At 59.1% G+C, this 23,360-nt stretch overlaps 2 protein-coding genes and 1 long non-coding RNA gene across 5 annotated transcripts in view; 2 read left to right on the top strand and 1 right to left on the bottom strand.

Moving 5' to 3' along the window:
• LOC108447616 overlaps nt 1–2,601 on the bottom strand; it is an 8,202-nt gene extending 5,601 nt beyond the window's left edge. The window contains exon 1 of the long non-coding RNA XR_001863266.1: nt 109–2,601. This is a non-coding gene — a long non-coding RNA (uncharacterized LOC108447616). The remainder of the gene's footprint in view (nt 1–108) is intronic.
• The window catches only part of HIP1 (huntingtin interacting protein 1), a 35,422-nt gene extending 13,300 nt beyond the window's left edge, over nt 1–22,122 (top strand). The window contains exons 2-31 of one of the 3 annotated variants that reach the window (XM_017738129.1): nt 6,700–6,763; nt 7,331–7,473; nt 8,053–8,109; nt 8,555–8,635; nt 9,314–9,390; nt 9,643–9,704; nt 10,937–11,077; nt 11,462–11,519; nt 12,320–12,395; nt 12,855–12,986; nt 13,617–13,714; nt 13,862–13,934; nt 14,290–14,473; nt 14,568–14,656; nt 14,747–14,863; nt 14,924–15,052; nt 15,758–15,952; nt 16,134–16,221; nt 16,313–16,399; nt 16,506–16,613; nt 17,078–17,214; nt 17,321–17,431; nt 17,550–17,608; nt 17,718–17,811; nt 18,172–18,272; nt 18,385–18,490; nt 18,619–18,742; nt 19,228–19,289; nt 19,798–19,907; nt 20,207–22,122. In XM_017738129.1, coding sequence (XP_017593618.1) covers nt 6,700–6,763; nt 7,331–7,473; nt 8,053–8,109; nt 8,555–8,635; nt 9,314–9,390; nt 9,643–9,704; nt 10,937–11,077; nt 11,462–11,519; nt 12,320–12,395; nt 12,855–12,986; nt 13,617–13,714; nt 13,862–13,934; nt 14,290–14,473; nt 14,568–14,656; nt 14,747–14,863; nt 14,924–15,052; nt 15,758–15,952; nt 16,134–16,221; nt 16,313–16,399; nt 16,506–16,613; nt 17,078–17,214; nt 17,321–17,431; nt 17,550–17,608; nt 17,718–17,811; nt 18,172–18,272; nt 18,385–18,490; nt 18,619–18,742; nt 19,228–19,289; nt 19,798–19,907; nt 20,207–20,219 — 2,976 coding nt within the window. In that variant the 3' untranslated portion in view covers nt 20,220–22,122. Of the gene's footprint in view, nt 1–6,699; nt 6,764–7,330; nt 7,474–8,052; nt 8,110–8,554; nt 8,636–9,313; nt 9,391–9,642; nt 9,705–10,936; nt 11,078–11,461; nt 11,520–12,319; nt 12,396–12,854; nt 12,987–13,616; nt 13,715–13,861; nt 13,935–14,289; nt 14,474–14,567; nt 14,657–14,746; nt 14,864–14,923; nt 15,053–15,757; nt 15,953–16,073; nt 16,222–16,312; nt 16,400–16,505; nt 16,614–17,077; nt 17,215–17,320; nt 17,432–17,549; nt 17,609–17,717; nt 17,812–18,171; nt 18,273–18,384; nt 18,491–18,618; nt 18,743–19,227; nt 19,290–19,797; nt 19,908–20,206 lie in introns of all 3 variants that reach the window. The other 2 variants (XM_017738126.1, XM_017738127.1) reach the window with 2 other exon arrangements.
• A 603-nt stretch (nt 22,123–22,725) lies between these two features.
• POM121 (POM121 transmembrane nucleoporin) overlaps nt 22,726–23,360 on the top strand; it is a 15,557-nt gene continuing 14,922 nt past the window's right edge. The window contains exon 1 of the mRNA XM_017738113.1: nt 22,726–22,889. Within this exon, the coding sequence (XP_017593602.1) occupies nt 22,726–22,889 (164 nt within the window). The remainder of the gene's footprint in view (nt 22,890–23,360) is intronic.

Below are 23,360 nucleotides of genomic sequence, written 5' to 3'. Positions count from 1 at the left end.
GGCCGGCTTCAGGCCGTGCCACGAGCACCCGTGTCCCCACGAGCACTCACTCGTGTCCCCATGCATCCATGTTCCCATGTCCTCAGGAGCACCTGTGTCCCCACATACCTGTATCTCCACGCGCTTGTGTCGCCATGTCCAGTGCTGCTGTCACAGCTCCTCCGGCCCATGGGGACTGCCCCTCACCCAGGTAGAAGGAATGGAAACAAGTTTGGGGCAAGAAGTGGGTTTTTAGGGTCCGTTTCTACAGGGAGCATGGTCACCCCTGCGCTGCTCTCCTGGGAAGAGGGATTTGGCTTTTCCCGGTGCTCCGGCAGGTCCCTCAGATGCAGCATTGAGCCCACATGGTCGTGGCTGCTATTGGCACCATTGCAGGATCCAGACGTCCTGGGGGGATAACAGGGGAGGGATTGCCCCATCCTCCTCCCGGGAGTTGCTGCTCACCCAGAAGCATTGCAAGGAACGATTTCCACCAACACTAGATCCCAGCTTAATTTGGGAATATCCTGCTAGTGCAATGAGCACCGCCGTGTTCCTGCCGGGGTGACGCTTCCCAAGAAAGATGGGTCCTGAATGGCAGCTGATCATAGAAATGCACATCTGGATGTGAGCTCCTTGCATCTGCTCCCCAAATTCTCCATCCTCGCTCCTTTATCTCCTCCTGTTACAAAAAATGCCCAAATCTTTGCATCTGCTGGGAAGCAGAAGACTCTGGTCAGCATGACTGGGAATGTTTCAGGAACATTTGTAGGTGGTGGAAGACCTTGCTGGACCACTGACACTGTCAGACACAGCCACACTCCCTCCCCAGACAGAAGTCACCACTGCTGGAAGAGATTATCCTTGCATAAAATCCCCATTTAGAATTAAAAGCCTGGATATTGGGGCAGCTCATGAGAAAGGCTCTGGCTGCGGCCAAGCCAGCTGGGCACATGGGGCAGGATTGACAGAGTGCCTTGAGCAGTAATTAAGTGAGGAGAGTAATGAGCAGATGTGCATGTTTTAATGGAGGGATGGGGGTCCTGGGGTCCCTCTGCATTTCTGCCTCTCCTCAGATCCAGCCCCCTGTGATGGGCTTTGGTTGTGCTGTGGGGTTGGAAGTGCTGGCCAGCAGCAGCCTGGGCTCTGAGCTTTACAGTGTCAGCTTCCCTAGTGGTCCCTGTGAGGTCTGGATTCTGTAGCCTTGCTTTTTGCCAGCTGTTCTCCCCAAAATTGCTCCTTACTATCCTTTTTTTCCCCTAAGGTTTATCTGTGTATTGGAAAAGTCCACATTCCTTAAACTGGATTTAAAAATTCCATGTCCAAGTAATTAAACTGTGTAAGTTGTTTATGGCTGGAGAAATCCAGTTGCCCAGCACTCCAGTTGCTGGTTCCCTGTGGTGGGCAGTGATGTGTTCACTGTGGTGAGCTCTCGTCCCTGGTGTTGGTGGAGCCAAACCCTCCCTGGGGTCATTCCAGCTCTCCCCTGCTGGCATCAAGTATCTCACTGGAGCCCTTGGGACCCCCCACAGATTGGTTGGGTGGTTGTGTTCTTTTCCTTTGCCTCGAAGGTGGAGGAGCAGTTGGATCACACTGTCTCATCCTACCCTGCCTCTCCTGATGGTGCGGAACTCGGGATTTTCGCTGGAGGCTCTGGAAGAGCCAACAGTGGGTCAAGTCCTTGCACACGCAGCTCATGGGTGCATCCCCCTGTGGATCCCAACCTCTGCTACCCTCAGGAGGAGCTGGGAGCTGGTGGAATGGGCTGTCCAGGCACACTCCAAATGGACATCCTACAACTTTATTTTGGTTTTCCTAGTGGGATAACAGCACTACAGCTCTCAAGGCAAAGGCGTGCAAGTAGTCAGGCATCAGCTTCCAGCCTCGCATGTCTCCTCGTGGTTGGAGACCTCTGAACCTCATATCGCCATTCCATTTCCTGGCTCAGGTGTTTTTTTCCCTGGAAACCCCACCTGTGCTGGAAGAGCTCTGTAACACTCCATCGGGCATTGCTGAGTGCCAGAGGGGCTGGTGGTGTCATCAATCTGAAGTCATCATCCTCCTGGCCTCAGGAGAGCAGACCTGGCGGCAGCAATGCCAGGGCAGGGTCTCTGCTAAGAAGAGCATCATGGTGATGCCACTGGATTCCAGCGTGGCTCACAGAGCCTGTTGCCATCTTCTGACTCTCTTTTGAGGTGTTCCGTGTGCAGGCTGTGGGACAAGGTGACCCCAAACACCTACACTGGTATCACTTGGGATTCAGGGCTGTCTCTGGACACCTTGGTCCTGCTCCTGCCTGCATCTGGGCTGCTGGCATCGGCATGTCCTCCTGGAGAGGGACATCTGAAGCCACTACCACTGGGAGTGACCCCGGTGGATGCAGCAAGGTTTTGGGGTCTCTATCACTGGAGTATGTAGTTGGTTTGGGAAAAATGGTTGTTTTTATGGGCCAAGCAGTGGGAAATCTGAGACTTGTGTCATTTTGGGAATTACTCTCATCTGGAGGGAGCAGGAGGTGAGAAGAGCAGCAGCATCTTCCGGGAGATATTCACACAGCCTGGACAAGGACCTTCATCCCCAGAGCAGCTCCAGGATGTAGCTAGCCAAGAGAGGAGCACTTGCTTTCCAGACTCATGGATTCAGCAGCAGATGCAGCCAAATAACCTGGATTAAGTGGTGGGAAGGTATTTTTCACGTCTTCTGACTTTCTGCTCACAGGAAGCCCATGGGACTGAGTGGGAAGACAGGTTGAGCATCCTCCTATCTAATACATAGAAATATATCCCTGGATTTTACATCCTGTGGGGCTGGCCAGCCCTGCCGGCATTGCTTTCCTGCCTTCCTGGCTCCCTTTCCCTCCTGCTGCTGGCAGCCCCAAAGCCAGGCTTGTTCCCTGCTCCTGCTGCTGCTGTCAGGCCACAGGTGCCCAGCATGGGGGGACTGCAGCCACCCCAGTTGTCCCCAGGAGCTCTCACCAGTCCTCAGCAGAGCACTGTACACCCCAGGTATTACCCAGCTGGCTTTGCTCCAGGATTTTGCTGGACAAAACCATTCCCTGAGCCCCATCGAGGCTGGGATTTGCCACTAGCTGCCGGTGGTGGGTGATGTTTAAAGAGAGATGTGCCCTTGGAAGAGCTTGCCTGCGTCCCATGTCCTGCACACCTCCAGGGCCTGACCTGAGCTTTGCTTTACTGGGGTTTGCATTTTAATTAAGCCCATGGATTTTTTTCCAGGCTTGTTGTAGTCAAGTCTCCCTGCTCACTCCCTTCTCCAAAGCTCCTGCGTCTGCAGGGCTTGTGAGCGGTTTTCCGGAGGTATGCTCCATCCCGTCTCTCCATTTATAGAAAGGAATTAAGGAGAAATGAGGGAGCATTACTGAGAGGATTTGCACTGCGACTTACTCAGTTTCTCCAAATAATTTGCAGTAGCTCTGGATTCTTTAATCAACACTCATTTCCTTTTGGAAATGAAAGAAGCGGGAAGGCGTTGTGCTGCTCCTGAGCCAAGCTTGGCTCTGTGCCTCCAAATGGGAAATTTTGGATTCAGGGAGTGAGAGCGTAATCTGGGGTGAACTGGTGGGGAGTGAGGGTGTGTGTGACAGAGGGAAGTGTGTGTCAGGGCTCAGAAAGCCTCTGTCATCCTGACCCTCTCCCTCCATGCAGTTTTGGGCTCCTCTGTCCCTGTCTGGAACCTGCAGAGACACGCCCAGAGAGGTGACATGAGACCTGATCCATGGATCACTGTCCAGCCTGGCAGAGCCCCATGCCCAGCCCTGCCCCAGGTCCTGCCCCACTGAGCTCAGTCCCACATCCTGGCCCTGTGGCTCTGCCAGGGTGGCCGGATGGCAGTGTCACCCTCACACCTCTCCTTGTGCAATGGGCCCCTCTGGACTCTCGTCCCGCTTCCCGCCTGGCCTGTTGCACAAGAGGAAACTCCAGGGTTTCCTGTCCCAGCAGTAGGGTGGGGCGTGGGGCTGCCCCATGTCCCCCATGTCCCCTGCCCTGTTCAGAAAACTGGAGCTGGGCCAGCAGTGCTGCCCAGATGTGTCCTGGTGGGTCAGAAGTTGCCCTCATAGGTTGGAAGCTCATAATTAAATTAGAATTCTGTCAACTACAGGTGTGGGATGGCGGTGGGAAGTGGGATCTCTGAGTCAGGGTGAAAGACCCTCTGTGGGGAAGGGGTCTGGGCTTGCTGTCCAGGCAGCCCCAAATTTCCCTCCATTCTGACCCGATTTTGCAGCCAAATCACCCTCCCTGACCCCACTTGTCCCCTGGAGCTGACAATCCCAGCTTTGGTTTCCTGCTGCTGCTCCGTGCTCTCCCAGTTTGCTGATGTGGGCGCTGCCAGAGACACTGGTATGGAGATTTGGGCATGTCCCAGTTGGCTCCCAGGATGAGACCCCTGCCCTGCACTCCTGGGGATGCAGTGGAAAAGTGGGGTGTCCACAAGGACAGGAAAGTGAGATCCAGCTTTTCCTCAGAAAACCTTTCTGCCTTCCAGAAAGGAAGTCTGTATGTGCTTCAAATGGAGTTGAGGAACTTGGGGATGGAAGCTCCGGGAGGTCCCTGCCCGGATCCAGGAGCTGCCGGCCCCTGTCACCCTCCCACTGTGTCTCCTCACGCTGGGAGGTCACTGGGGCTTCCTTGGTTGGAAAAAAGTGTCCTTGCTTTGCTAGGAAAAGCTGGCACGAAAGAGCAGTTAAACTGGGAGCTCCATTTCTAGCTTTCCCAGGGATGCAGCACTGCTTCCCTCCAGAGACCACCCCTGATCCCGTCGTTCAAGGGCGGCAGGAGCGGACACGTGCTGGCTTCAGGAGAGAGGTGTCTACATCCCACCTCTGGCCATGAGCTTCCACTCCCCAGCTCTGGCTTTGCATTTGGCTTGTTCCTTGTGGTCCAGGATTCCGTTCTGAGGTGTAATGTGCGTTTAAATGCCAATCCTGGCACTCCTCGCTGTGCTGGCTGGTTAATCACAGCTGTCCTGACTGCGTCTTTGGGGCTGCGGACTGGGATTTTGGATGAGGACAAGCTGCCCCTGGAGCTGGATCTGAGGCACGTGTCACAGATGGCTGTTGGGATGCAGGCATCCTGCTCCAAGCCTCTGGGACATGGGCATCCCTCTCCAGACTGGCAGAGGCACCTTCCCAAGCATTTTTTAATGCTGACTTTAATTTTATGGTTTTCCTGACAAGGGGCTGTGGCTGCTGGGACAGACAGAGCTGCAGAGGTGACTCCCACTCTTGTCCTCATGTGCTGGGAACCTGTTGCCTCCATCCAGCTCCTCAGGAAGGGATGGATGGGTCTCTCCACTGCTGATGTTCCTTTCAGCTCTCCTTAAAAAACCAAGCTGAGATCCAGGTTCTGCTCTGGGTGCCTGGGAGGGGTGTCTTGCAACTGGCAATCTGGGTCCCCTGACACCTCAAAATGAGCCTTCTTCATCTTGCTGATGACCTCCCATGTCACATCCATGGTCCTTACTGGTCACCTCCATGCTCTCCACCCAGAGCCAATAGGGATGGGGCTGCAAACACCACAGAGCAGCACCATCCCTGCAGCAGAACTGGTTCATACTGGGACATCCAGACACGGTTTCAGCTAAGAGGGTGCTTGGCTCTGGGCTGGGAGTGCAGTTGTAAGTGGGGTCTCATCTGTCTCAGGCCGTCATCATTCCCACTCCAGCTGGCACATGTTTTGGTGGCAGAGGGACTTCCTGGGGGTTTGGGCTGTACCCCCTCCCACATTTGGGGCTCCTGTGGGCTCCTCCAGTCCCGCTCAGCACAGAGTCACCAGGGTCCATAGAGATGAAGCCATATGGGGCCACCTCAGAGAGGGCCAGGAAGCAGAGTTGCAGCAAGGATTGCAGTGAGGAAGGCATTGGAATTAATCTCACAGCTTTAATTGGTTTATATCAGTAATGAGCTACTTCTGGCAGTGCTGAGCCAGACGGTTCCTTCCCTTGGCAGCGGGATGTTCACGGAGCAGGTGCCAGGGAAGCACTTGGTGATGTGGGAGCTTGGGGAGAGGGTGACCCTGAGCTGGCATCATTGTGTCCCTGTGTAGGATCAGAAATGGGGTAGACTTAAAAATCCTGCCTGGAAAACCTTTCCAGTAGCTGCCACTGCCTTCCATAGGATAAATGGTGGCTGGCTGTGCCCAGGCTCCTCAGCGTGGACTCCCCAGGGTCCTCAACACCCACATGGCCAGTTCTGCCTGGGGATTCCCCTCCTGCCCCTCTAATCCATGGAGCAGCCAGGACCTTGCCAGGCAGCCCTGACAGTGGTCTTGCCATCCCACTACCTGATTCTTGATGCCCCCCCAAATTGTCCTCCCCATTCAGCCCTGCCAAAAGTGGGGTAGGAGCCACCAGCTGCTGCCCACAATCCAAGGGCAGGAGAGGAACTTGCCTTCCCTCTGCCTGTCCCACCACTGTGAGGGCAGCAGAGGGTTCTTTGTGGGCGCTGCTTTAATTGCATCACTATTATCCTGAGTAAATGAGTCCTGGCAGCAGCTGAACCTGGCGGATGCCAACTGCATCCCAGAAAGGCATCCGGGAAGGGTCAGCATCCAGCTGGCACAAGCAGGGACTGGGGACCTGGATGGGAGGGGCCCCAGCCACTGGCAGGTGCTGTCAGAGCCGAAGGGTCTCAGTGAGCAAGGGGGGGTCCATAAGGGAGCTTCAACCCTCCCCATCTCACCCCCCTCCATCACTTCTCTCTTGCAGACCGTCAGCATCAATAAGGCCATTAATGCACAGGAAGTGGCTGTCAAGGAGAAACACGCCAGGAATATCCTTCTCAAAGCTGGCCGTGGGACAAGGAGTGTGGGAGCGGGGCTGGGGCTGCCCAGAAAAGGGGCAGCATCAAGAGGGTGTGTGAGGAGAGGTGCCCAGGGTGCTGGGGAGGCTGGATGGGACCTTGGAGTGCTGTTAACGACATTGGATATTTTTCCAGCATGGCACAGGGTCCCTGCTCCTGCTGTCACAGCCACTGAATGTTGGTAGGTGCCCTGGCTGGTGCTCCCAGCACTGCCATCCCATGAGAGGGCAAGAGGGGAAGGTGCCCACAGCAGGTTAGGACACTGCCACCAAAAGTGGATCCCCAGCATCCCAGCCAGGCACCTGGGAAGGCTCAGCGGGGGCACAGCCCCAGCCTTGCATGTGCCATGGTGCTCCTAGAGCAAGTCTGTGGGAGAGAGGGTAGCTTGTGCCACTTTGGGGACAGCACATGCTTGGGGTGGGCAGTATTAGCTCCCTGTGGTGGCCTGGCCCCCCTGGGCTCTGCGGGTGCAGCCGTCTTTGGGTGGCCATTCTCCATCACCAAAGGGCAGAGGAGTGTTTCCTTGACCACCAGCACCGTGCATCCTGGGCACACACCATGAGAAGGGAGCACAGACCTTCTGGTCAGTGGTGAACCGGCTGCCGCTGTCTGGCAATGCTGTGCTCTGCTGGAAGTTCTGCCATGTGTTCCACAAGCTCCTCCGGGATGGACATTCCAATGTGAGTGCCCAAAGCTCAGCTTGGGGCCAAATCCTTTCCCCTGCAGGGCTGCACTGGGTGATGGGAGATGCTGAAGGGTCAGTATCCTTCTGGGGGGTCAGTCCCGGGGTGGGGACTGGAGCTGGAGCCCTCCCAGAGGGTCACTGGCCTCCTAGGGGTCAGTCCTGAGAAGGGACTGGATCTCGAGCCCTCCTGGAGGGTTGGTGCCCTCCCGGGGGTCAGTCCTATGTGGACACCAGTGCTAGAGCTCTTCCAAAGGGTCAGTGCCTTCCTGCAGGTCAGTCCTGGGTGCCAGAGCCCTCCTGGTGCTGCCCTGCCCAAAATCCTGTGTGCCTCAAACCCCAGTGCCAACGGCAGTGCCAGTGCCAGAGGAAATGGCTCAGCGCCTGGCAATGGCATTGGTGCAGGAGCCGTCAGCAAGGCTCCTCCTTGGGGAAGCTGAGGCACCCAGGACTGGCAGTGGCGATAAAGGGTTGGGAATGCATCAAGACCTCCCATTTCTCACCCAGTTCCTGGTTTCAAGTATGGAGCATCGTGTCCTGGTGCTCTGCCTACTGATTGTCACCATCATTCCTCCAGGTCCTGAAAGACTCCGTGCGATACAAGAATGAGCTGAGCGACATGAGCAGGATGTGGGTAAGTGACCAACCCTGCCAGCCATGATGGGGAGATCCCAGGGGTCCCTTGGCCAGGCTGGGGGGGTGTAGGCTTGGGGGGTTCCCTCTCTCAGGAAGTGGAGCGCAGCCATGGCTGACTTGTGGCTGTCATCACCTACCTGGGCTGGGTTTCAATTGCATTCGGTGTTCCCTTCCACCAAAATCAAATGCCTCCTTCCTGTTTTGTGGCAAAAACCCACTAAAAACTCGGCTCTGACAGTCAAATGAAGCATAGAAACATGCAGAGAAGGTGATGAGAAGGTCTAACCAAATCCCTTCAGTACAGCCAGCCTGCATCCAGGTGCCAGCAAGGAGGGTTTGGCTGTGGTTTTGGGGAGATAAGGGAGGGGCCAGTCATTCTGCAGCAGAAAAAGGCTTTTCGACAGCCTGTCCTGGATCTCAACAGCTTTTTGGGGTCCCCACAGGGCCACCTGAGCGAGGGCTATGGGCAGCTCTGCAGCATCTACCTCAAACTGCTGAGAACCAAGATGGAATTTCACACCAAGGTAAGCCCCACCCCATCCCTGTCCCCAGGGCTGTAGCAAGGGGTGGGCACTGGGGTGACAGCAGTGGACCGGTATGGCCATCCTGCTGCATCCATGAAATATTCCCGAAGCTGCCAATGGCCGTCAAAAATGGTCCAAGGACCAATGCTTTGGGGGTGGCAGGATTCCTGGTGGCCCAGGGCTCCTCGGTCTGGGCTGGGAGTTGGTGGGCTGCAGCAGTAGGAGACACACACTCCCTTTCCCCCCCCAGCTATCCTAGATGGGAAAAGGGGGAAAAGTGCTGGAAAGAGGTGTTTTCTGTGCCCATCACCCTGCTTTGGAAGTGTGATATGACCTTCCCCAAAATGCCAGAGCGGGTACCACCCCCTGGGGCAGATACCATTCCATCCCGTCCAGCTCTCTGCTGGCAGCCTCATCTCCTCCCTGCTTGACAGATTTCTCAACCTAGGGAGAATCAGCTTTTCTTCCTGGGAAGAGCACAGATGCTGTGGATTAGGGATGCTGTGGTCACCCAGGATTCAGAGACCCTGTGTTACCTCCCTTTTCCCCCACATCACTCCCCTGGCTCATCCAGGAGCTGACTTTGAGGCTGCAGGATCACAGCTCTGGTGCTCCCAGAGCTGTGGCCAGACCAGGAGAGCCTCTGGAACCCTTTCCCACCTCCTGTTTCTCCCACAGAATCCCAGATTCCCTGGAAATCTCCAGATGTCTGACCGGCAGCTTGATGAGGCTGGGGAGAATGATGTCAATAATTTGTGAGTGTGGGGCAGGGGAAGGTCAGGGAGGGAGTGGGTGCAGGTGGGGGACACGATCTCCCCAACCCCACCGGCAGCATAACCAAGCAGGGACAGGACCTTCCTCCTGCCCCCTGCCCTGTGGCAGGTCCTGAGAACGGGCAGAGCCTCAGGCAAGGCTGGTGCATCCACACTAGAGCACCCTCATCAAAGATTGAGGCTCGTGGGTGGCCTTGGGGACAGTCCTCAACCATCCTCAACCCTGTTTCCTAGTTTTCAGCTGACGGTGGAGATGTTTGACTACCTGGAGTGTGAGCTGAACCTCTTCCAGACAGGTAAAGCCCTGCATTACTCTGAGACAGAGTGGAGTGAGAGATCTGCAGGAGTCCAGCCCCTTCGTGGGGCTGATCCGAGTTGGAGGAGGCTCTGACAGGGGATGTTGGCTGAGGGCACCACAGCTCAGCTCTTCTATGGGCACTTCACCTGAATTAAGGTTCAACAAGGCAAAGTGGAAGGTGCTGCACCTGGGTCAGTGCAACCCCTGGTATCAGTCCAGGCTGGAGGATGAAGGGATGGAGAGCAGCCCTGCCAGGAAGGACTTAGGGGTGCTGGAGGATGAGAAGTTCAACGTGCCCCAGCCGTGTGTGCTCCAAAACCCCCTATGCCCTGGGCTGATGACACCAGGGCTGGAGGCAGCTCTGCCCTAAGCGGGGCAGAGGGGCAGAATCCCCCCCTCACCTGCTGCCCACGCTGGGTCGTCAGCCCAGGAAGGATGTGGGGCTGCTGGAGCAAGTCCAGAGGAGGACACAGAGGTGCTCCGAGGGCTGGAGCTCCTCTGCTCTGGAGCCAGGCTGGCAGAGCTGGGGGTGTTCACCTGGAGAAGGCTACAGGAAGACCTCAGAGCCCCTTCCTCTGCTTAAAGGGGCTCCAAGAGAACCAGAGGGACTGGGGACGAGGGATGGAGCGACAGGACAAGGGAGAATGGCTTCCCACTGCCAGACGGCAGGGTTAGATGGGACATTGGGAAGAAATTCTTGGCTGTGAGGGTGGTGAGGCCCTGGCACAGGGTGCTCAGGGAAGCTGTGGCTGCCCCATCCCTGGAAGTGTTTCGAGGCCAGGTTGGATAGAGCTTGGAGCACTCTGGTCCTAGTGGAAGGTGTTGGAATGAGATGGGCTTCAGCTGCTCCCAGCTGGTTTTGGAGCATCTTCCCTCTGTCACACCTGGCACACTCGAGTGCCAGTGGGACAACAGTGACAGGCAGAGCACAGCAGTCACGTGTCAGCTCTGCCCAGGTACATGGCTGGGGCTCAGTCCCAGTTGGAGGCCCATGGTGCCAGGCTGGAGTGTTCCCAGGCCTGTGTGGGAGACCTGGGTGGGAATTTCCCCTCCCACTCAGCTCACAAACAGCTGCAGGACAGCAGGCTGTGTCCCCAAGGGCCAGTGGGTATCTTGCTCCAGGCGAACGGCTCTTGCTCAGGATGACATCTGTGGATTTGGCAGACACAGTGTGGCACCTCCTGGTGCTGCTGGTGCTGCTGGATCTGATCCTGCACTCCTTCCCTGCAGTGTTCAGCTCCCTGGACATGTCGCGCTCGGTGTCGGTGACGGCAGCGGGGCAGTGCCGTCTGGCCCCGCTCATCCAGGTGATCCTGGACTGCAGCCACCTCTACGACTACACCGTCAAGCTGCTCTTCAAGCTTCACTCCTGTGAGTGCCCCCAGCACCACTGCCTTTGACAGGGGGGACACAGAGGGAGGCACTGGGGCCACCACCCTGCTCAGCCTGGGCTGTTCACCACCACCTCTTCCCCAGCCTCTTTTGGGGGGTGAAGGGAGTCACCATGGCAAGGAGGTGCAAAACCCATATCCTTCAGGATCTGGAATTGTGGCAGCTGCCAGCCCACGCTTTTCTCTGCCCTGGGGGGTATGGGGTGTGATCCCCTCCTGCAGCAGGACACTGCCTGGATTATTTGGACCCCCAGAGGAGGGTGGCCATCTCTGGGAAAGAGCCATCTCCATGTGGCTGTGCTGATGGGTTGTTCCCTGATCCATGAAGACACCCGCTGGCATTTCTACTTGCTGCTTCTTCCAGGTCTGCCGGCGGATACGCTGCAGGGCCACCGGGATCGCTTCCTGGAGCAGTTCCGAAAGTAAGTGCCCACACCCAGAGCATCGGTGCCCTGGGAGTGCTCCCAAGGCACTGAGATTTAAAATGAGTGAGCAGGGACATGCTGTGGTCTCTGGTACATGAGTAACCAAAACAACAGCTGGCAACCGAGAGCAGGGAGGGGATGTCATGGTGCCAGGGGAGGATATCATGGTACTGAGCAACAGCTTGATTCAAGGTCACAAACTGCAAAGAGCAGATAGCAGGGCTGGCTGTGCTCTGACCACCCAGGGACTAACCTTGGGACAGGGGTCAAGAGCACCAAGATCCTGACTAGGTTGCTCAGGTGACTGGGAGAGGTGAGAGCTACGAGTGGTGCAGCTGGGCACTGTCCCTCCTCCCCAAAACTGGGAGTCCTGGAGGGAGGTACCCTGCTTCTGGGGAAGATGCTCCTGTAGAAACTGAAGGTGAGGGTGGAGATGTTGGCTCCAGGCAGGAAGCCCCCTGCTTCTGGAAACTTTGGGTAGGCAGGAAGTGGTTTAGGTTGGAAGAGACCTTTGAAGGTCATGAGGTACAGCCCCCTGCTGTGGACAGGGACACCTTCCACTAGACCAGGTTGCTCAAGTTCCAGGTCCTTCTCCCTGCCTATCAGGCTGGGGATTTATGGGATAAACCCTCCAGCGGTGGGAGGCTGGCTCCCAACACCTGCCCTGAGTTTGGTGGCAGCACAAAACGCCTTCCCCTCCAAGGCAATACAGTGGCCAGGTGACACCTCCTGGAGCCAGGCAAGGGGTTGTCCAGGTTGGACAAGAGCCATCCTTAACCATTCCCTGCCCCTTGCAGGCTCAAGGACCTTTTCTACCGCTCCAGCAACCTGCAGTACTTCAAGCGGCTGATTCAGATCCCGCAGCTGCCAGAGGTGAGACCCTGCAGTCCCCGTGTTTCCTGTCCCTGTGCCCAGGGGCAGCAGTGGGGCCACTGGCACTGGCAGATGGCCAAAAAAAGCCTCTTGCTGCCTTGCCCACCTTCTTAGGTCTGGTGGCAACATGGGGTTCCTGGACCTTGAGAATCATTCTTGTATCCCTCGCTGGGTGGCATCCGGCTGGATGGAGCTGCCCTCTGACTGGCAGCTGGGATCCCCTCTCTCACTGATCCATAGCCCTTGCTGAGATCCACCCCTGCGGGTCCTGGTTCCATCCTTGTGGGTTCTGACTCTATTCCTCTGCATCCTGACTCCATCTCTGTGGGTCCTGGTTCTGTTCTCATGGGTCAAGGCATGGGCCAGCTGAGCTCCAGGGCAGGATTTCAAACAACTGTGCCTTCAGCCCAGCAGCAGTGCCAGTGTTTCCCTCTCAGCCCTGCTCCCCTCCCTCCCCAGAACCCTCCCAATTTCCTGCGTGCCTCTGCGCTGTCAGAGCACATCAGCCCCGTGGTGGTGATCCCTGCTGAGGCCTCCTCACCCGACAGTGAGCCCATCACAGACCTGGTGGAAATGGACACAGCCTCGCAGGTAAGGATGGTGGGGGCTCTCTGGCGCTGAGCCTGGGGTTATTTCTCCAAACCCACACTGTGGTGAGGGCTGAGACAGTGGGGATGGCCTTGGGAACTGGGGAGTGTCACTGCAAAGAGATGGATCGGTGCTGAGTGCCCCATCTGGTGCTGGGTGACCGTCTGGGTGCTGGATGTCCTATCTGGGTGCTGCATATCCCATCTGCATGCTGGGTGTCCCATCTGGATGCTCTTAGGGCTGAGCCAGCCTGAATTCTCATGGTGGCTGCTCAATGGTGTGGTGCCCTCCAGTGATGGGCAAGGAGAGGTTTGGTTTCGAGCATTGCCATTGGAGACCTTTAGGTCTTTACCCTCCTGTCTACCAAGGGTTGTCCCCAGGCATTGAGTGCGGAGGGGAGGGAGCATGCAGTGATGTGGCTTTGGGGATCTTCTCCCTCCAGGAGTTAGGTGGGGATGGACTACAGATGCTCCATGTTCATCAAGTTCATAGCATTCAGTGCCCTGGGAGCAGTGGGGCCCCAGTGTCCAGGCAGCTCATAGGCTGGCTTGGCAGTGACACTGGGGACATGGAGGGACAAGGGCTCCCAAGTGGTAGTGGGGTCACTCCAGGTCTGTCCTGCTCTTCCCCCAGAGCCTGTTTGACAACAAGTTTGATGACATCTTTGGCAGCTCCTTCAGCTGCGACCCCTTCAACTTCAACAGCCAGAATGGGATGAGCAAGGATGACAAGTAAGCAATGCTGGCGATGCTGCGAAGTGGCCAGGATTGTACCGGGAGCTCCCTGCCTGGAGCAGCCATGGTGGCACAGGGGACACCTCCCCTCCCAGGCTGTGTCCCTATGGCACTGAGGGTGTACCCCATGTCTCTCCTTCCCAGAGACCGGCTAATTGAGCAGCTTTACGGGGAGATCACAGGCCTGAAAGAGGAGCTGGAGAACTTCAAGGCTGAGGTGGGTGACAGCCAGGTGGGCAGGATGACACCCACTGGGAGTGTGGGGTAGGCTGGTGGCTGTGTCCCTGGGTGGGCAAGACAGTGACCCCATCTCTGTCCTGCCCTGTTCCCGGTGGCCTCCCTCATACAGGGGGTCCGCAGGTATGCCAGGGAGCTGCATCCCTGCCGGGGGGTGGGCTCAGCCCCACTGCCCAGCATCCTTGTGCTTTGTCAAGATGCACTTGGGGGCCTGCAGGGTGGTACCCATGGGGGGGCTGCTGGACAGTACTGGTGGGCATTGGATGGTACCAGTGGGCATTGGATGGTCCTGGTGGGCACTGAACAGCACCGTCAGCCCCCACCCGTCCCCACAGAGCACACGGGGTGCAGTGCAGCTGCGTGGCCGTGCCAGTGAGCTGGAGGCTGAGCTGGCCGAGCAGCAGCACCTGAAGCAGCAGGCACAGGATGAGAGCGAGTTCCTGCGCACAGAGCTGGAGGAGCTGAAGAAGCAGCGGGAGGACACGGAGAAGGCTCAGCGGAGCCTGACGGAAATCGAGAGTGAGCAGGAAGTGCCAGCACTGGCGTGGGGTCGGGGTGAGCCCCAGTTGGGGGGTCCCAAGTGCTCAGCTCTGTGTCACTGTGCGTGTGGCAGGACGGGCACAGGCCAATGAGCAGCGCTACAGCAAACTGAAGGAGAAGTACAGCGAGCTGGTGCAGAACCACGCCGACCTGCTGCGCAAGGTGGGCTCCCCAAACCCCCCCCAGCATGTCCTCTCCCAGCCATGACCCCTGACACCATGGGCTGCTCATCTCATTCTCTGCCATCGCCAGAACGCAGAGGTGACCAAGCAGATTACAGTGGCCAGGCAGGCCCAGGGGGATGTGGAGCGGGAGAAAAAGGAGCTGGAGGACTCCTTCCAGCGGCTGAGTGAGCAGGCACAGAGGAAGGTGAGTAGGGATGGGGGGGGACACACCAGGGATAAGCACGGGCTTCCCATGGGGCACCAGTTCTGCCAACCTCTCCCCTTGCTGCAGTCTCAGGAGCAGGCAGAGGTGCTGGAGACACTGAAGCGGGAGCTGGCAGCCAGCAAACAGGAGCTGCAAGTGGTCCAGGGCACACTGGAGTCCAGCACACAGGTGAGAGCACATGGGGGCCCCCAGCACCCCTCTGGGCTGGGTAGCCAGGCCATACCCATTCGAGAGGTGATACCCGCCACTGACCTCAAAACCAGCTCCCTGTCATCTTCTTTCCCACATCTGAGTGGGTTTGATGTCACACAAGGGGGTTTCACACTCCTGGGTATGGTGGTATGTGGACCAATGGGCTCCAGCAGCAGGGATCATGGAATAAAATGCCTGGAAGAAGAGGGTCAGTCAGCAGCTTTGCCTGCTCTAAGCCCAGGTAGCAGTGTGGCATCACACTGCAAGATGTGCCAGAGGGTATCCCATGCCTGCAGAGCTGTGGAAGACAGCAGGGGTGCCTGGACTCGTTGCAGGGGGTAGAAGCTGGCAGGAAAATGCAGTCACCCATCTATGAAGTGGGCAGACTCAGCAGCAGGATGGGGATGGGGCAGAGGCACCACCCTGCATCCAGTCCTCCATCAGGATGGTGACAGTCTTGATAAAAATGCATTTTCACTGACAAAAGTGAAAGGGCTCCCCAGAAGCCTCAGTTGTCACCAGGTAAGGTCATCAGTGCTGCTGGGGGAGCGGGGAGCTGTGCCTGCACAGGCCATGGTGCACCCAGCAGGGACAGTCAGGGTGACCCGAGCCTGGAATGAGTCCCCAGACTGGAAAGTTCACCCTCGGCACAGCCCCGACTGCTGTTTCATGCCCCCCCAGGCAGGAGCAGAGCAGAACACTCGGATTGCCAGCCTTGAGCAGGAGAGGGACAGGCTGAGCCGAGCAGCAGAGCAGCACAGGGACGAGATGGCAGCTCTGCAGGCTGAGCTGCAGCAGCTTCAGGACACGCTCAGCAGCGAGCAGGAGAACAGCAGGACAGAGCTGGAGACGCTGCAGACCCAGCTGAGAGACAAGGTACCGTGAGGGTCCTCATGGCCATCCCCATTCTGGCCAGACCAGAGGGGTTCAGTGGGGCCAAGTGCAGGGAATGCCCAGTGGCCCAGCAGGGGCCCTGAGCCCAGCTCTGGCCCAGCAGGAGAGCACAGAGCAGGGGCTGCAGCAGCGCCTGGCCCAGGAGCAGCTGTCCCTGCTGCAGGGCACCGCGCGCGAGGCCGAGCGTATGGTGCAGGACGCCCTGACTCGCATGGAGGATCCTGCTCACATCAGCTGCACCGGCTCAGCAGGTGACGCCCCTGCTGCTCCCAAAGCTGGTGTTACCCCAGCCTGCCTGCTCCCTGTGCTCCCGGCTGAGCCCTGCCTGCTGTCTGCCTGCAGATTGCCTCCTGTCCCGGACGTTGGCAGCCTCCGAGTGCGCAGAGCGGCTGCGGGACGCACACAGCAAGTACCTTTTGGATGGCGCAGGTGAGAGGTGGCAGCCCCGGGCAGGGGGCACAGGGGCAGCCCTGGCATGCGGGGCGGGTGAGCAGCACGGTGGGCACTGAGGCTTGTGCTCGCTGTCCTGCCACAGCTGTGGGTTCCCTGCTGCCCTGCCTGGCCCTCTTTGCCCACCTGGTCAGTGACACGCTCCTGCAGGGCAGTGCAACCTCCCATGTGGCCCCTGTGGAGCCTGCTGACCGTGAGTGCTGCCCCAGGCCAGGGGCTGGGTGGGCAGGGGTCAGAATGGGCCCGGGATCAGGGTGAGCATGGGTGGGAGTGGGTAGGGGTCAGGGTGGGCAGGGGCTGGGGTAGGCAGGGAATTCAGTGGGCAGGGGCCAAAGTGGGCAGGGGATCAGGGTGAGCAGGGGCTGGGGAGAGCAGATGTCAGGGTGGGCAGGGGCTGGGGTGGGCAGATGTCAGGGTGGGCAGGTGCCAGGACAGGCCAGGGCAAGGAGGATGCTGGAGTGAGCAGAGGCTAGGGTGGGCAGGGGTCATGGCAGCATGCTGGGATAAGGTGGGCGGGATGCTGGGGCAAGTAGGGTGCTGAAGTGGGCAGAAACCAGGGCAGGCAGAGGCCAGCGCAGGTAGGATGCTGTGGTGGGTAGGAACCAGACATCTCCTCCCCACATGTGGCCCCCTCAGCCCCCCATGCTGCCCATGCAGGTCTGCTGGAGCTGTGCAAGCAGTGTGGCAGTGCGGCTGTGAGCTACCTCAGCGCCCTGCAAGACCCAGGGACGGTGGCAAGTGCTGACTGCAGCCTGGTGACAGCCTGCCTGGGCCAGATCAGCGCCATTGGGGAGGTGGGTGCCCCAGGAGGGCTAGTGGGATGGGATCAGGCCATGGCAGGCACCACCACAGGGAGTGTACTGCTCCTGGACAGTCCCTTTCATCCCATCCTATCCCCAGGAGCTGCGTCCCAGAGGTCTGGACGTCAGGCAGGAGGAGCTGGGTGACCTGGTGGACAAGGAGATGGCAGCAACAGCCGCAGCCATCGAAACGGCATCTGCCCGTATTGAGGTGAGGGTCACCATGAGCAGAGAGGTGCCCACAGGCACCGTGCTGGGGGCCTGCTGGGACCGCTGGAGAGGCCAGAGAGGCGCATTGGGCTGAGCACAGCCTCTCTCCCCTCAACCAGGAGATGCTGAGCAAGGCACGGGCTGGTGACACTGGGGTCAAACTGGAAGTGAACGAGAGGTGAGTGGTGGTCGGGGCACTGGACAGAGCCAGGCAGGCAGGATGGGGACAGGTGCTGCAGGCAGGGCAGCTGCTCCACAGGTGGGGCTCAGTGGTGTTTGTCTTGCAGGATCCTGGGCTCCTGCACAGGCCTCATGCAGGCCATCCATGTCCTGGTCCTGGCCTCCAAGGACCTCCAGAGAGAGATCGTGGAGAGTGGACGGGTGAGCTGGGACAGGGATGCAGGCAAGGGGGCAGGCAGGGATGAAGACAGGGGTGCTTGTCCAGCTGGGGTTCATTGCGCACTTGCTGGGATGTGCTGCTCCAACCCTTGGCCCACTGGGACTTCCCCCCCCAGCTGCCAGGAGCTCTTCTCCAACCCTAGAGTCTCACCCTGGTTATGGTTCCTGGGGTGTCATGGTGATCCCTGATCTCCCTTCCCACACAGGGGACCCCACAACCCCCAAGTTCAGTGTGTCTCCAGCTCCCACACACATCCTGAATGACACCTTGACCTCCTCCTTTCCCCCCAGAGCAGGGGTCGGGGGGTGCCCAGTAACTAATTGTGCCTTTACCAACGGCAGGGTGCAGCATCCCCCAAGGAGTTCTATGCCAAGAATTCACGCTGGACCGAGGGTCTCATCTCCGCCTCCAAGGCAGTGGGCTGGGGTGCCACTGTCATGGTGTAAGTGCCACTGTCACCAGAGCGGGGAGAGGATGGCAGAGTCCTGCTGGCACCACAGGGAGGGGACATGGATGGTGGGACGCTGCTCCAGCCCCTCTCTGCTCTCCTGCAGTGACGCTGCCGACCTGGTGGTGCAAGGCAAGGGGACATTCGAGGAGCTGATGGTCTGTTCCCGGGAGATCGCGGCCAGCACCGCTCAGCTGGTGGCAGCCTCCAAGGTAGGAGCAAGGCTGCTCCCCTGCCCATGGTTCAGGGTGATGCTGGGGCACCATGTGGTCACCCCAAATCGTGGGGCTGGTCTTCTGCTTGCCAGGCGGGGTGTGACCCCTCCTCACTGTCCCGGCAGGTGAAGGCAGACAAAGATAGCACCAACCTCTGCAAGCTCCAACAAGCGTCCCGGGGCGTCAACCAGGCCACAGCCAGTGTGGTGGCCTCCACCAAGGCTGGGAAGTCTCAGGTGGAGGAGAAAGGTAAGTGCTGGGCTGCAGGGATCTTAGAATCATGTAATCACTTAAGTTGGAGAAGCTCTCTAAGACAATTGAGTTTAATTGTTCCCCCACTACTAACCATGTCCCCAAGTGCCACATCTACATGGCTTTTAAATCCCTCCAGGAGCTGTGACTCCACCATGCCCTGGGCAGCCTCTGCCAGTGCTGAATAACCCTTTCTGTGAAGAAATTGTTCCTTTTATCCAACCTAAACCTCCTCTGGCACAACTTGAGGTCATTTCCTCTGGTCCTAATGCTTGGAGCACACACCTGACCCCAAAACCTTGAGTGCTCTTGGCACTCACCACCCTTGGTTGGTTGTGCCCCTCTGGTCTCTGCCCATGGCTGCCCCTCACTCCCTCCCTGCATATCCCATGATGCCAGATCCTGCCAGTGGTATGGGAGCTGCCAGGGGGTCCGAGTGGGGAGCAGAGCTTGAGGCGGGCTGGTGGTGTCTTTCTCCACAGATAGCATGGACTTCTCCGGCATGACACTCACCCAGATCAAGCGTCAGGAGATGGACTCACAGGTAGGAAATTCCCACATGGTTTGGGAAACACCTGGTCATGTCTCTCTTGGGCTGCCCGGGGTGGGGCATCAAATTTGGGGTCACCATGCCCAGCTGCCCCCAGGTAGCACAAGCACAGGGGAGGCCCAAGGTGTTTGCCCAGGAGTCATATGCACTTGGTCCTTGATCCCTCCCCTGTGCTGCTCCCATCATGGCATAGCAGCCCATGGCCACCCTGGTCCCCTGTGTGCTACCCACAGCACCCACCTCTACCTGGTATGGGGCAGCTCTGGGGAATTCCCCTGCCTGGAGTGCCCACACAGATCATTGCGCCTTCACCTGCCTGCACAAGCAGTGCCTACCTGAGCTCCATCCCCTCCCCAGGTCTGCTTGTCATTGGTGCACTCGTGGGATGCACCTCTGTGGTCTTTGGGCTTGACATTGGGGGCATAATGGGTGTGAAAGGGGAGTGCTTGGCCCAGCGCCGTACCAGGGTGCTGGCTGGGCATGTCCTGGGCCATGTCCCCAGGTGCGGGTGCTGGAGCTGGAGAACCAGCTGCAGAAGGAGCGGCAGAAGCTGGGGGAGCTGCGCAAGAAGCACTACGAGCTGGCTGGAGTGGCGGAAGGCTGGGAGGAGGAGGCTGAGTGGTGCCAGCCCTGCTCCAGCTGGGCAGCTGCTCCCAGAAAAGGTGGGGCAGGATGGAGAGGCCCTGCCTGCCATCCATGGCAGTGAGCAGGTTTTGCTGCAGCTGGCACGAGCCTGGGGATAGTTGGCACACATGGGCAAAATCCTATGTGGAGAAACCCGGGCTTGTGGGATCTGCATCACCCCCAGGCAAGGCCACCAGGTGCTGCTAGAGCAGCCCTGTGGTCCCAGCGGTTTGGGGCAGAGGGATGCCGGTGGGCACTGCACCCCCTGACCCTGTCTTCCCGCCTATAGCTGCAGATTAGCACCAGTGGTAGAAGCAGCCCACGGGGGACAGCTGGGACCCTGTGGGGGACACCCCTGGGACCCCACTTGGTGCAGTCTTTTGAGAAGATCCCCAAGGAAGTGGTGCAGAAGCCCCCCTGAAGCACACATCCCCTGTGTCCCCCCAGGAGCCGCCTCCAGCACCAGAGCCGAGCCGCCAGCGAGAGCCCGGGCCCGGGGCGAGGGCTCGCGCAAACCGCGCCTGTATTTATTAGAGCTGCTGGGGGTGGGGGGAGGTGTCTGCGCGGGGGTCTTTAACCCTTTAGTTTTGTTTTTGCACAGATTATGGGAACTCTTAGAGCCGTCTCTGGTTGAGCGAGAGCGGTCGGGCTTCTCTTGCCTCTCGTTGCTTTTCCAGCCTTAATCCAGCCCCTGGCTCGACATGAACGTCCCCCCGCCCCAGGAATGAGCATGCTGAAGGCCACAGGGGTACCACTGGGTGGGGGACAGCTTTCGGGGTGCTGCTGGGCTTGGTGCTAAGTGTGCTCCCACTCGGCAGGGGCACCAAGTGCCTTTGGCCACTGCAGGCTGGGAGGTGGTGTTCCCATGGGATACCCTGGCCAGTGACACGGGGTGCCAGGAACAGCTGGGAAAGGGGTGGCAGCAGGAGCGGTGCTGCCATGAGCTCCTGCGCCTCATTCCAGGTCCCCAAAACACCTTCCAAGCCCCACCTGAGCTGGGCTGCTCTGCCCTGACAGATCACTGTGTTCATGCCAGCAATAAGCCCTCCGCAAGGTGCTGGGTGTGGGTTTGGGCCACCGCAGTGCCACTGCACAAGCCACCAGCTCCTGGGGATGGGGGGTGACTCTAGGGCAGCAGCACAGAGGGCTTGGGGGGCAGCCAGGGTGCCCCAAAACCAGAGCATCCCAAAGCCAGAGCAAACAACTCCCTGACCCTGCTGACTTTGGTGCCACCCTGGTGCCACCACCACCCTCCTGGGTGCAGGGGGACCAGGGCCAGTGTGGCTGTGGGCAGGGGTGGCCATGGGGCTGGCACCAGCAAGGGAACCTTTGTGCCTTGAGCAGGGGGCTCAGAGGGCAGGGGGGAATCAGCCACCTCCAGGCCCCCCAGCTCATCTCGCTGCAGTGGAGACAGTGACGTCAGACCAGGCAGCGATGTCCCCATCCCCCATGGTCCTGCTGGTGCCCCTGCTGGGGCCAGTGTCCCTCCACTCGGGGTGCTGAGCACAGGATTTGGCCTTTCTCCCTTTGGGAAGGGGCTGGGCTGTCACTACGTGCTTTCCAACGGCGCCCACCCATCAGCACCCAGCTGGCACCTGGAGCAGTGGGACCTGCCACCACCGTGGCCTCGGAGCTGCCACCCCTCCACACAGCCATCCAGCGTGCAGGGACCCGCTGTTCCCATGTCCTCCACCAGCCCTGCTGCCAGCCCACCCGCTCTGTGCGCCAGCCCGCCAGAGGGACCTGGACCTGCCCCCGGGGGTCCTGCTGCCTCCTCACCCTCAACCCGTGCTGGCTCCCCTAGGATGCAATACCAACCATCCCGTTCCTGCAGGACACAGGGAGCCCCAAAACCCTCCCCACTTTTTTGGAGGGGAGTCTCGCCTGCACGACCAACTACCTCAGGCCTTGGGGCCGGGGAGCAGCATGGGGGTGACAGTGGCAGCGGGGGCTTGGGGGACAGGGGGACTGTTCTCGCCCAAATCCACTTGTCCCTTTTGTATCTCAGCCAGGTGTGGGAGGAGGGTCCCTGCGGTGTCCCTGGTGCTGGCAGCTGGTGACAGGGATGGTGGGGGTGCCCCCCCACTGCAGGGCAGGTTGATTTGAGTTTTCATTGTATGATAATAACGACCATGTTGTTTGTTTTGGATTTTTCAATAAAGCCTTCAGCCCAGCCCCGCAGCTTGGGGGGGGATGCAGGGGACCTGTGTCACAAGAGGGTCCTGGGCTCTGACCCCTTCAGTGTGCTCAGTGGCCCCCAAAATCACTTGGTGTCGAGGTGACCCAGGTGTTGTCCTGGTGATGACCTCCAGCCTTTGCCCCCCCTGTCCCACACCTGTGTGTCCCCATGGCCACTCTGCATGTCACATCTTTTTGCTGAGAGGGCACCAGGACCTGGTCCCTGCCCAGCCCCAAGGAGCACGGGTGGCTTTGGCCTCCTGACCTCCAGTCCCTTCCTGGGGGGGTGATGCTGCAGTGGGGAGGCCATGCAGATCATCCCGGGCTGTAGGCTCACCCTGGCAGAGTCATGGCAAGGCGGTCCTGCTGCTGGGTGGCCCATGGAGTCCAGACAGGGATCTAAGGGGAATGTCACCTCCTAAGCATGGTTAACCCATCCTGGGTAGCACCTAGTGTCCTCCAGCCCTGCCAGGGCCACCCAGACCCTTGAGGTGCGGAAAGCCCCGTGACAGCCACCATCCCTGCCAAGGCTCCTGTCATTTTCCTTGCTGTTGTCGCTGCCTGCCATGGTCCCTGCTCTGCAGGACAGAGCTGGCTCGCAGCAGCGGGGATATCCCCAGGGATAGCCATGTCTCCTGAGGACCCTAAGGGCACAGCCAGCCAGAGTGAATTTCCCACTGCTCTGTCCTCAGAGCAGGGTGGTGGCAGTGGCACCCTTCAGTTGGGACAAGGGGACAGGTTGGACACGGTGGTGACTGGCGACAGGCAGGACTGTGCCTACGCGTTCTGCACGTGGGCCGCATGGTCAGATACGGGGTTGGGACTGGGGACATGCGAGGACATGCAGGGACGGGGATAGGGGGACACAGAGGCTGGAATGGTGTAGGGGGGGCTGTAGGGGACAGGATGGGGAGGGGGACATAGGGAGGGGCAGAGAGGGGGACACAGAGGCTGGAATGATGCAGGGGGAGGTGTAAGAGACAAGATGGGAACACAGGAACCGGGAGAAGGAGGACATGGGGATTGGGGTGGTAAACAGGACGGTGCATTGGAGTAGTAGATGGAGAAATTGGAATCTGGGTGAGGAAGACGTGGTGGGGAAGGGGTTGGGGTGGAGCAGGCCCGAGGGTCCGGGTGGGGACAGGGGCACATGGCCTGGGGCAGGGGTGATGGATGACGAGCGAGACCCTGGCCGGGGGACGAGAAGGGAGGACAGGGGCGTCAGGAGCGGTCACGGGGGCGGGATGGGGACACGGGGGGGGG

The sequence above is a fragment of the Corvus brachyrhynchos genome, unplaced genomic scaffold (assembly GCF_000691975.1).
Source record: "Corvus brachyrhynchos isolate BGI_N302 unplaced genomic scaffold, ASM69197v1 scaffold137, whole genome shotgun sequence".
Classification (NCBI taxonomy): Eukaryota; Metazoa; Chordata; class Aves; order Passeriformes; family Corvidae; genus Corvus; species Corvus brachyrhynchos.
Note: the sequence above shows the minus strand (reverse complement) of the source record. Positions and strands in the feature narration are given on the sequence as shown.